The sequence below is a fragment of the Henckelia pumila genome, chromosome 2 (assembly GCF_033568475.1).
Source record: "Henckelia pumila isolate YLH828 chromosome 2, ASM3356847v2, whole genome shotgun sequence".
Lineage (NCBI taxonomy): Eukaryota > Viridiplantae > Streptophyta > Magnoliopsida > Lamiales > Gesneriaceae > Henckelia > Henckelia pumila.
In genome coordinates, this window is record NC_133121.1 from 48011152 (window position 1) to 48023625 (window position 12474).

Genomic DNA, 12474 nt, shown 5'->3' on the forward strand with positions numbered 1-12474 from the left:
TCAACCATTACTTAGCTAAACTCTTCCAATATTCGAAGCCTCTAATCCTAGGACCAAGGCCAACCTACAACCACATTTCCAGCCCCTACAATTCACATTGAATCACCTTACACCCAGCTCAAGGCAGCCCACAGCCCCTCCTCAAAACCGAGCCTCTTACCTCCAAATTCAAATGCACCTCCAATCAAACCTACAAGCCCACTTCAAGCCATCCTAAAAGCTACCATGTAAACTACATATCACCCATGGTAGCTCCTCAATCACCATCCAAATCAACACAATTAAAACACCACATTTTGACTCACATGCTATGCAAGTTTTTCTGAAAATTCGAACCCAACAAGCTAGGAAATAAATCTGAAATTTTTGTATGTATAAGGAATATTTGAAATCACTCTTCTTGAATGCATAACATCGTTAATCCCTCAACAAACAAGGATCACAAATCTCATAAATCATCAGCATGAATGAACCGGAAAGAAAAGCTTGCACATAATTTCCGTAGAGAAGAAAACATGGCACGTACGTTTCTTAAAAAAAATGAAGGAAAACAATAATATGCATACACACCACAACACAATACATATTAAGATATTAGGGCCAAGAGAACCATATTCTTGCCTATCTGAGAAAAATCGAAAAAGGAAGTAGAAGTTTTGGAGCGGCGGGCGATCGAGCTGGAGCCGGGAAACAAGCTGGAAATTGAGCTGGGAATGAGCTTAAGATTCACGACCAGTTAGCTATGGAACAATTTCTGGAGAATAAATGAAGGAATGGAAGCTTAAGAGAGGAAGATGCCGATGGATTCTTGAAGGAGACAAAACAGGGGAGTGAATCGTGAGGGGTGTGTATGTGTAGGCGAGAGTGTGTGAGTTTTGGGGAGTAGAATTGGGGAGGAGGGTTGTGTATTTTAAATGGAATTTTTAAGGGTTAAATAAATAGAAGGGAAAATACTACACAACTCCAAAATGCTATTTAAACTTAGGAATTAGAATTTAGGAGTTTAATTTGCATTGAAAAAAATACAAGTTCAAAATTTTTAATTTAAAATATTAAATTTGGATTTTACTAGCCCGAGATTAAAATGTTATCCTAGAATTAAAAATCAGTACTTTAAATATTTTGGTGCCGCATCGATAAATAAAATTTTTAAACAATAAACAGAGCAGTTAAAATAATCTAAACAGACTAGACTAATGTTTAAAATAATTTAAATATAAACACAAACGGAAATAAAAACTTTTAAAATGATTTGAACAATTAAAAAGGATTTAAAATAAATAAGGTAGACATTTAAAATAATTTAAAATAATTAACCGCTAAACTTATGATATTTAAAATAAATAAGTTGGACACTCAAAATATTTAAACAAATAAGCTAAACAATTAAAATCATTTAAATATGCAAGTTTATACCTTTAAAATATTTAAAACAAATAAATTACACAATAAAATTATTTAAATAAATAATCAAATATTCTATTAGCACGCAATTCAAATAAGGAATTTAAATCAGATAAACTTAAAAATAAAAATCATAATATTTATTAAATGAATGCATGCGATTTAGTAGATTGGATTTTAGGCGTCACAGATAGCAAATTAAAATGCAAACAACACCACCGATAAACAAAACCGAGGAAAAGAACAAGAATTTAAGTGAGGAAATTCAACATTTACAAACGCCTAAAAGATTCCACAACTACTGTTTACATGGCAACAATCAATTCTACAAGTCATTACTTTACATTTAATCGAACAACAAAATAAAAGACTTTAAAGTGTTATAATAAACTTTTGCGGAAGACTGACATATGTCAGAGGGATGTGCCGTGCCCGCATCACAGTTTACTCGATAGTCTTGCCCCTTGATCTCAATGATAATCTAACCTGCACCAACCAAAGTAGTGAGCCTAAAAGCTCAACAAGTATAAACCATGAAATAACGAGGGTTTAAAATACGTGTGTAATACTCAAAATACTAGTACTTATTATACATTGAAACTTAATTGGAAAGAGTCGGGATGATAGAAGAAAATGAGACTTGAAACTATGAAGGAAAGTCGCATGCAATGAACTCACTCCTTTAAAAATAGCTTGTATTAAAATACTCTGTGCCATTTCTAAAAAAAACAGAGACTTCTAAAAAGAATGAGATAACATGAATATAACATATGCATGGCTAAGTCGAAGATAATCAATGTAACTGCATAAACTGTACTGAAACATAGTCATAAAAACTGTGAACTGTAACTGTATCTGAATATGTAACTGTGAACTTAGATCCTTAATTTGTGACTCTGGTTTCGATCTAGATCATGGCTGCAGTGCACTATGCCGCAAGGAAGTCAGCATATCTTTCAACCCGTCTTGCCAATGGTTGGTATGGGAAGCCGAGATCTCTCTCAACCCGTTCATACATGTCAGGTGGTATGGGAAGCCAGAACGTCTCTCAGCCATTCCATACACGTCTTTCTGTGGTCACAACCAACTCACTTTGTTCAAAATATTTTCTTTCTTTCTTTCTTGATTTATGGACTTAGCACACATATGTAGATGTACTGTACTTGAAAATATTTACTCAATGATCATGCAAGAGACTCAAGTGAGGATGACCAGGATGAAAAGCATGATTTAAAACGAGGAAAGTATGATGGCAAGTGGCTGCCCCTAAGTTAGACTTAACCAAACAAACACACCTCGAGCGTTCGAACCATAAAATCCATAACTTGACCATTCCTTAACCAAATCTAATTCCGCTTGAACCGACACTCTCTACACACTTTAAATTAACCCAATGACTAGGTTATAGCCTCCAAAGACCACCCGAACAACCCGACCAAAATGGATTTCAGGGAAGCCCTCAAACTTATCAGAATTCTGCACTAACCACTTTGACTTGTCAAGGCCCTAACTCGATTTTAACTAACCCGAAACACTCCCAATTTGAACCGACACATTCATCACATCCTAGAATCGACCTAGGACCAGACCTCGGACAGCCCAGGTGTCCAGAACCATCCACCTGAACCAAGGAGCCGTAGACAATGCGCATAGGAACCAAAAATCTGCTCAACTCATTCAAGAGAAAATCACCCATTGCACCCCTTAACCTCAACCAACCCTTGACCAGCCCCTACACGCACACCATGAACCCTCCCTAGGACCAGCCCTAGCCACCGGAACATCCCATGGTTCGACCAGCCTTTTTCCTAGGTTCGAACAATCCATCGACACTAACGACCAACAAACAAAATGTATCCTTTGCAACTCCCCTATGACCAGCCCCTAAACCGGTTACAACTTATATCCAAGAACCAATAAAACACACCAGAATCATGTTAAAACTCTTAACTTGGGCAGCCCTTAAACCATGAATGCAAACTTTCGAAATTGGGCAAAAACAACTCATCATGATGACTTTAAAATTTTCTAACTTCAAGTAATCTTCAAGGATTATAGAGGACTCATTCCAACACCCAAAAATAAGCATAAATTCGAATTCAAAGCAAGAACCCTACTGAATTTTCTTGGAAATTTCGAAATAATGCAAGGCATGCCAAGTTTCATCTCCCATATCCTCTCAAATATCAATATAGCATCAAAGCACAAGTGAGTTTCGAATTACACATGCATGCCTACTGAAAATTTATGAAATTTCGAAACCTAGCTCAAAAATTGGGGGAAAAATCAAAATAAGGGCAAGAACACATCATAAATCGTAATAGCTTTGCAAGGTCGCCAAGGAAATGGCATATAGTACTTGCCTAAACCAACTCAAAGAAAGCAAGAAAGGGGCGGCTAGACTGATACAAGGCTCGACCAGCAGCTGGAATATCTTCCTAAGGTGGACCTCGGGGCGGCACGGCGGCGGCTTGGTGGCTGGAACGGCGGCTGAAGTTGAAGGAGAAGAGAAAATGGTGAGGGCCGAAGTGATGAAGGGGAAAAGGAGAGAATGCCGTGAGAAATGGGAGAGGGAAAAATGAGGCGGCTGATTGCTTAGGATTTTAGGGTTATTTTGTGTTGTGTGTGTTATATTTAAGTGTGGTGTATGTATACATGGGTGGGTGTGAGTGAAATTTCAAAAGTGCTACTCAACTTAGCAACTTTAGGAAATAAAAAAAATCAACACTTTAAATATTTTGATGTCGCAGCGATAAATAAAATATTTAAACAATAAACAGAGCGATTAAAATAATTTAAACAAACTAAACAAACGTTTAAAAAAACAATTTAAATAAATTTACAAGCGGAAATAAAAACCTTTAAAATGATTTGGACAATTAAAAAGAATTTAAATAAATAAGCTAGACGTTTAAAATGATTTAAAATAACTAACCGCTAAACTTAAATGATGTAAAATAAACAAGTTGGAGACTCAAAAATATTTAAACAAATAAGCTAAACAGTTAAAATCATTTAAAAGAATAAATTAAACAATTAAAATCATTTAAATATTCAAGCTTAAACCTTTAAAATATTAAAATAATTTGAATTGCACAATAAAATCATTTAGGCAGATAAACTTAAACAATTAAAAACATTAATTAAATAGTTAGTACAATAAAAATTATTTGAATAAATAATAAAATATTTTATTAACACATAATTCACATAAAGAATTTAAATCAATTAAACCTAAAAAATAATAATCCTAATATTTATTAAATTTAATGCATGAGATTTAGTAGATTGGATTTTAGGCATCACAGTAGTACTTCCAGATATATGATGGATGTAACTGCTACTCCGATGGAAACTATGTTGAAACGCTTTCAGTCGTTTAAACCGCCAACACTGAACGGAAATGAAAATTCTGTTGAATGTGAGAGTTGGCTCGAGGATATTGAAGAGTTATTTGAATCACTTGACTTTGCAGACGATCGTCGAGTCAAACTGGTTATACACCAACTACAAGAAGTTGCAAAAGGTTGGTGGATAGCAACATGGAGAGCACTGGAGCATCGAGGTACGATCATTACATGGTCTATTTTTAAAACTGCTTTCTATCAACGATTCTTCCCAGGAGCAGAATTTTCTAGCTTGCAGCAAGGGCAATTGAACATTGAACAGTATGTTGGCAAATTTACGAGTCTGCTGAAATTTTCTCCCCATATAGCAGACAGTGATGAAGCTCAAGCTGACCAATTCATTAACGGGTTGAATCCAGATGTTTTTACTCTCGTGAATGCGGGAAGACCAAACAACTTTGTCGATGCTCTTAATCGTGCAAAGGGAGCAAAAGCTGGATTACTGAGACAACGAGGAGCACCGTTTGTGCCACCACCAGTGAGACAACCCCAAGAACAGCCACAAATTCCACCACCGCCTTTGTGAGACCTCGGTTCTAAACATCTAATTAAGGAGTAAACAATAATTAAGCATACAAGATTCAAGAACTAAAAGCAAAGCCAAAACAAAAGAAATATTTTTTTTTTTAAAAGGGGCCGCGCTCGGGCGGGCATAAACTGCCGCTCGAGCGCGCCCTACTCCTTGGCGCTACTGGAATACACGAAATGGGGTGCGCTCGGGCTGCTAAAAAATGCAGCTCGAGCGCCCTCCTACAGCAGAAGCAGAACAACAGAATTTAAGCTAAAACTCAAGTCCAAAACCATCAACTAATAATCATGCATTACAATCATGAATTCTCCAAATAATACATGAAGTTCTAGAGTTGATCAAATGTCCAAAAGGCTAGAACATGCAACGATCATATCTCGACAAGGCTATTACAATACGAATACAAACAAAAGAAGTTCGAATTCTAACATGCTACTATCTAAACTAGATGAACATGCTGACACGACTTCTAAACCGAGTCTCACTACTAGCTCTCCCTCTTGAAGCTAACCATGCCTCTTCTGACTTGGTCCTGCCCCATCTGTTGCCAAGTACACATACAAAACAAAGCAACAGCCGGAAAACAAGTGAGAATGATAATCCCAGTAAAAGCAACATATCAATTTATGGATATACAACTTGCTATCAAAACCACATATTCAAGTCGAAGCTAAAGATATGCATGTCTTTAAAACCAGGATATCGATTCTGATAAACAAGGGAGTGCTGCTCTGCTTTTGGGATCCCGAGGATGAGATCACGTAACGACTCACCGACTCTCCCAATTGAGGTGGTGCCACGTATCCCACTCCTCTAGACTTTGAGCAACCATAATGAGTATGCTAGCACTAGGCGAAATACTACAACCTAGGCCACTCAATCATAGTTCCCAAACGTCTAAACAAAAAGGGCGGTTCTGCCCGCTGAAAACAAGTTTGGCTCAAGATGAATGCATAACAGAAACATAAAACATAAGCCATTTAACAAAAGTCAAAACAATCAAACAAAACACAAGTTCCTCATACTAGAACAAGTGTAGATGCAAGTACGTGATTTCAAAGGGAAAACTCGAGAACCACAGTCCCGAGTATGCTATCCCGCTACGATGACTACTTTTACCTTTCAATGCAGTAGCTTCCAACTCTGGATACGCTACAAAAGAGACTGTATCAACAATTATACAATCTAACAACAACAAGGCAACGGTTCAAGGAAATGCTCTATACCGTTCTTTGTTCAAATCTCGGAAACGATCAAACAACTGCTAACTCTGGGCTTGATACCTCCAAACGAATCTTTACGGAGACAAATGAATGATCAATAACCAAGATCAACTTATAAGCCAAGTTCAACAACTCAAATACGGTTCGAAATCCCCAAAACTCAAACCGACGGCATAACGGCTATAACTGAACAAACCGGCAATGCAGACGGCAGTTCAATACCGATAAAAACTCAATTCAATGCTAATACAACAACAACAAGGCAAACCCAACACATCCCAAAACCATGATTTTCGAAAATGGCTTCCAAAAATCATAACAATTCCGAACGTCGCTCTATTTCAAAATCGACAGATAATAAATGATCAGAACTCTGTCAAGAACAACATACTCGAATCTAGAACGATTCTAACAACATCCAAAAACTAGAATGTATCGGATCGAAGAAGAACTTACGATATAACAGAGCTCTCACTGCAGTGATCGATAATCTGCCTTCAGAAATAATTTCCAACGGACGGATCGAGCCCGGAATGAAATCACAAAGCTCAAAAGCTCAAAAGTGGCGTCTACAATGGAGGAGGCGTGCTTGAGGAAGGAGGAGAAGGCTTCTCCAATCAAATCCAAGTGTAGATAATATATAAAAATCAATATTTGCATTTTAGTCCCTGAAATTTCCAAAATTTGCAAAAAGGACCCTGATCAAAATCAAACCGGCTCGAGAACTCTGTAATCTCTGATTAACTCAAATAAACTCATTTAAGATAAAAACGGGGCGTTACAATTCTCCCCCACTAAGAAGAGATTTTGTCCTCGAAATCAATGAGAACCACAACTCATAAGATAGAATAAAGAAATAAAGACAGTAAGAAGAACTCACGTCAACTGAATAACTCTGGGAACCGCTGTCTCATGTCAGACTCTGTCTCCCAAGTCGCTTCCTCGACTCCGTGACGGCTCCACTGTACTCTCACTAATGAAATCAACTTGGTTCTGAGTTGCTTCTCTTTCCGATCAAGGATCTGAATCGTTCGTTCAAAATAGCTCAGAGTCTCATCTAACTCGGCTTCGTCATGCTGAAGGATGTGAGTAGGATCTGAATGATACTTTTGCAGCATAGAGACGTGAAAAACGTCGTGAATGCCAGATAAATACGGAGGAAGTGCAAGTCTGTAGGCAAGATCGCCTATCTTCTCGAGAATCTCGTACGGACTGATGAATCTCGGAGATAACTTTCCTCTCTTACCGAATCTGACGGTGCCTCTGAACGGAGAAATCTTAAGGAAAACACGGTCTCCCTGCTCAAAACTCAGAGGTCTACGTCTGACGTTCGCATACTTCGCCTGTCTATCTTGAGCTGATTTCATTCTGGTCTGAATGATCTTAACCTGCTCTGCCATATCTCTAAGCATATCCGGTCCCAAATCTGGTGACTCGGACAAGTCATCCCAAAACAACAGAGATCGGCATTTCTTACCATACAATGCCTCAAAAGGCGCCATACCGATACTCGCTTGGAAGCTGTTGTTGTAAGAAAATTTGACAAGAGGCAAAGAATCCTGCCAACTAGTGCCAAAGTCTAGCACTACCGCTCGCAGCATATCCTCTAACGTCTGTATAGTCCGCTCTGACAGACCATCGGTCTGAGGATGATAAGCTGTACTCAGATGCAATCGAGTACCAAGTGCCCCCTGAAGACTGTGCCAAAAGTGAGAAGTGAATCTAGGATCTCTGTCTGAAACGATCGACTTCGGCACACCATGCAATCTCATGACATTGCTAACATACAACTCAGCCATCTGATCATGACGATACGTCATCCTGTACGGAATAAAACACGCAGACTTCGTCAATCGGTCGATCACTACCCAAATGGCATCGCATCCTCGAACGGATCGTGGTAGCTTCGTGACGAAATCCATAGAAATATGATCCCATTTCCATTCAGGAACAGATAAGCTGTGCAATAGACCACCTGGTCTCTTCCGCTCTGCTTTCACTTGCTGACAGTTCAAACACCGAGATACAAATCTCGCAACATCGCCCTTCATTCTCTTCAACCAGAACTGACTCTTCAGATCGTTGTACATCTTACGACCTCCAGGATGAACACTGAACCGACTGCAATGAGCCTCTCGGAGAATACGCTGTCTCAACTCCGAAATATCAGGCACAACAATACGGTTATTCACGAACAAAACATCATCTCTAACCTGGAATTCAGACTGATGACCCGATCTGACTTTCTCTACTGAAATCTGGATGCTCGGCTCAGACTTCTGTGCTTCTCTGATTGCAACAAACAACTCTGGCTCGGCTTGAATAGCAAACACTCTGATAGTCTCCCTATCTGTTTCAAACTCTAATCCAAAAGTGCAACAATCGTTGATCAACTAGGAAACACCCATAGTAGAAAGAGATAAAGAACAAAGCTTTCGGCTCAAGGCATCTGCAACTGCATTCGACTTTCCCGGATAATACTTGATTTCACAGTCGAAATCCTTCAACAGATCTAACCATCTTCTCTGTCTCATATTTAGCTCTTCTTGTGAAAACAAGTACTTAAGGCTCTTATGATCAGAAAAGATCTCGAAGGACTCACCATAAAGATAGTGACGCCAGATCTTCAAAGCAAAGACGATCGCAACTAGTTCAAGATCATGGACCGGATAACGAGTCTCGTGCGGTTTCAGCTGCCTCAATGCATACGCCACCACATGCTTATGCTGCATAAGAACACAACCCAAGCCTCGGTTAGAAGCATCACAATAGACTGTGAAACCTCCAGTACCCTTCGGAATAGAAAGAATTGGAGCACTGGTCAGTCTCCTCTTCAGATCAACAAAGCTAGCCTCACAATCTGGAGTCCAAACAAAAGGCGCATTCTTCTGAGTCAGCTGGGTAATTGGCTTGGCAATAGACGAGAAACCCTCGATGAAACGACGGTAATAACCAGCTAAACCCATGAAGCTTCGGATCTACGGCACTGAAGTAGGTCTAGGCCAATTCATAACCGCTTCAATCTTGCTGGGATCGACAGAAATCCCATCTTCAGAAATAATATGACCGAGAAAGACAACTCGATCTAACCAGAATTCACACTTAGACATCTTGGCAAAAAACTGCTCAACTCGCAAAATCTGCAGTACGGTCCTCAAGTGCTCTGCATGGTCAGTACGGTTCTTCGAGTAGATAAGAATATCATCGATGAAAATAATGACGAACTCATCTAAATAACGCTGAAAGATACGGTTCATCAAACCCATAAAAACCGCTGGGGCATTAGTCAAACCGAACGGCATGACTATAAACTCAAAGTGACCATACCTCGTCCTGAATGCGGTCTTAGGAACGTCTTCCTCTCGCACTCTCAACTGGTGATAACCTGACCTCAGATCAATCTTAGAGTAGACAGAAGAACCCTGCAGTTGATCAAACAAGTCATCTATTCGGGGTAAAGGATACATGTTCTTAACTATAGCCTGATTCAATTGGCGGTAGTCAATACAGAGCCGCATAGAACCATCCTTCTTCCGAACAAAAAGCACCGGAGCACCCCAAGGCGATACACTAGGTCTGATGTATCCCTTGGCAATCAAATCCTCAAGCTGTTCCTTCAACTCTCTCAATTCAACAAGTGCCATACGATAAGGAGCTTTTGAAATAGGTTGAGTACCTAGCACTAAGTCAATACTGAATTCGACTTCTCGAATAGGCGGCAATCCAGGAACATCTTCCGGAAACACATCTGCAAAATCTCTAACCACTGGTAAATCTACCAAAGCTAGGCTAGATTTCAGTACATCAACTGCATACACCAAAAATCCTTCTGCACCTTTCTGTAGCAAACGAGTCATAGATAACACTGAACTCAAAGGAATTCTAGATCGAGAACCCTTACCAAAGAATTTCCACTCGTCAGCCATTTCAGGTCTGAACCTGACAACCTTCAGAAAACAATCAACTGTTGCCCTGTACTTGGTCAAAGCATCTATACCGACAATACAATCAAAATCTGACAACCCAAGCACAATACAGTTGAATTCTAACAGATTCCCCTCAAAAATAAGTTCACAGTTCCTGACTAGTCTGACAGAAACAATTCCTCCACCCAAATGTGAAGTAACAGCTACTACTGTAGGCAACAATTCAGTTGGCAAAGCATGCAATAATACGAATTTCTCAGAGATAAAAGAATGGGAAGCACCCGTATCTATCAAGACATGAGCAGAATAACCAAAAATCAAACAGTTACCTGCTATGACATCGTCAGGTGCTGCCTGAGCCTGATCCTCTGTCAATGCAAAGACTCGTGCCTGCTGTCTCGGAGGCTGATTTGCACTGGTACTACCTCCCTGTCTGTTCTGCTGCTGAGGCTGGAAAGAGTGCACTGCAGAAGACTGCCTCTCAGGCTGAGCTGCAGATCTAGACGAACTCCCACTCTGAGCTCTATCCCTGTTACGCTGTGGGCACACTTTAGAGAAGTGTCCCGGTTGCTGACAGGTGTTACAATTTCCAAAGAATCCCACACACTGATCCGGTGAGTGTCTTCCTCCACACTTGCTGCAGTACAAGGATGAGGACCCAGAACTCGGTCCTGAACCGAATTGCTTCGAACCACTGGAATTGGACGAACTGTTTCCTTGCCTCTTGAACTGTTTACCTCTTGCTTTGTACTGATCCTTTCTGTTTCCCCCACTGCTACCACCTTCATACCTCTGCTACTGGTTCTGATGTTGAGGTGGCTGATTCTGGTACTGAGATGGTTGATTTTGATACTGCCTCTGCTACTGAGGTGCCCCCTGATTACCTCTTTGCCTCCACAAGCCTGCTTCTGCTCCCTTTGCGTAATTCATGGCATCCGCAAAGTTGCTAGGCCTGTTGGTGTTAACCAACGTGAAGACATCGGGGTTCAACCCGTTGATGAACTGATCTGCCTTAGCTTCTTCATCTCCGGCAATTAGCGGTGCAAAACGCAACAGACTATCGAACTTAGCCACATACTCTTCAATGTTCAGATTCCCTTGCTTCAGATTTGCAAACTCTACTCCCTTATCCTTACGATACGAGATAGGGAAAAACCGCTTATAAAACTCAGATTTAAAAAGAGTCCAAGTAACCTCTGTACCTCTACTCTCAAATGCTTTCTTTGTCATGATCCACCAGCTCTTAGCACCACCACGCAGCTGATGAATTACTAACATGATTCGGCGGTCATCTGTGTAGTCAATGGAATCAAACAACTGATCCATATCATCCAACCAACTCTCACAGTCAACTGGATTTTCTGAACCCATCAACAACGGCGGATTGAACGACTGAAACCTCTTCAGCAAGGTTTCCATAGGAGTCGCTGAAGCATCCAACTGATCAACTTCAGTGCTAGCTTGCTCAGTCGCAGGGATAACTGGCGGTGTGTTTCTGTTTATTACTCGACGAGGACCCATCTGATAATCAAAGGTTAGGACACGAGATATTTCAACCGCTACAATCAGTGCCCTTACAACTGCTTGGAATACCGGATTCCAGTCGATAACAGAAACAGTTATATTTCAAGTAGATCATGCTTTATAAATTAAATCACAAAACCATGTAATTCAATAACTCTCAATAATAAAGCATGCTCGCATGGAATTAAGTACACAGTTACAATAATTCAAACACATGCGAGGAGCCAATACACGCAGACTTGATCTACCCGCTCACTCTAGTTCGACCAAGAATCTTAACTCTCTGATACCATTTAATGTGAGACCTCGGTTCTAAACATCTAATTAAGGAGTAAATAATAATTAAGCATACAAGATTCAAGAACTAAAAGCAAAGCCAAAACAAAAAAATTTTTTTTTTTTTAAAAGGGGCCGCGCTCGGGCGGCCATAAACTGCCGCTCGAGCACGCCCTACTCCTTGG

General features: G+C 40.0%; 1 protein-coding gene across 1 annotated transcript; it reads left to right on the plus strand.

The window, feature by feature from the left end:
• The first annotated feature begins 4731 nt into the window (after positions 1-4731).
• LOC140877585 (uncharacterized) lies at positions 4732-5337 on the plus strand. Its single transcript, XM_073281117.1, has 2 exons — positions 4732-4969; positions 5027-5337. Exons 1-2 carry the CDS (start codon positions 4732-4734, stop codon positions 5335-5337), a joined length of 549 nt encoding a protein of 182 aa, XP_073137218.1.
• Positions 5338-12474: the final 7137 nt, after the last annotated feature.

Coding starts and splice junctions, on each gene's coding strand:
- LOC140877585 (XM_073281117.1), top strand. CDS start 4,732: ATGGATGTAACTGCTACTCCGATGGAAACTATGTTGAAACGCTTTCAG. Junction 4,970..5,026: donor GAGAGCACTGGAGCATCGAG/GTACGATCATTA, acceptor GATTCTTCCCAG/GAGCAGAATTTTCTAGCTTG.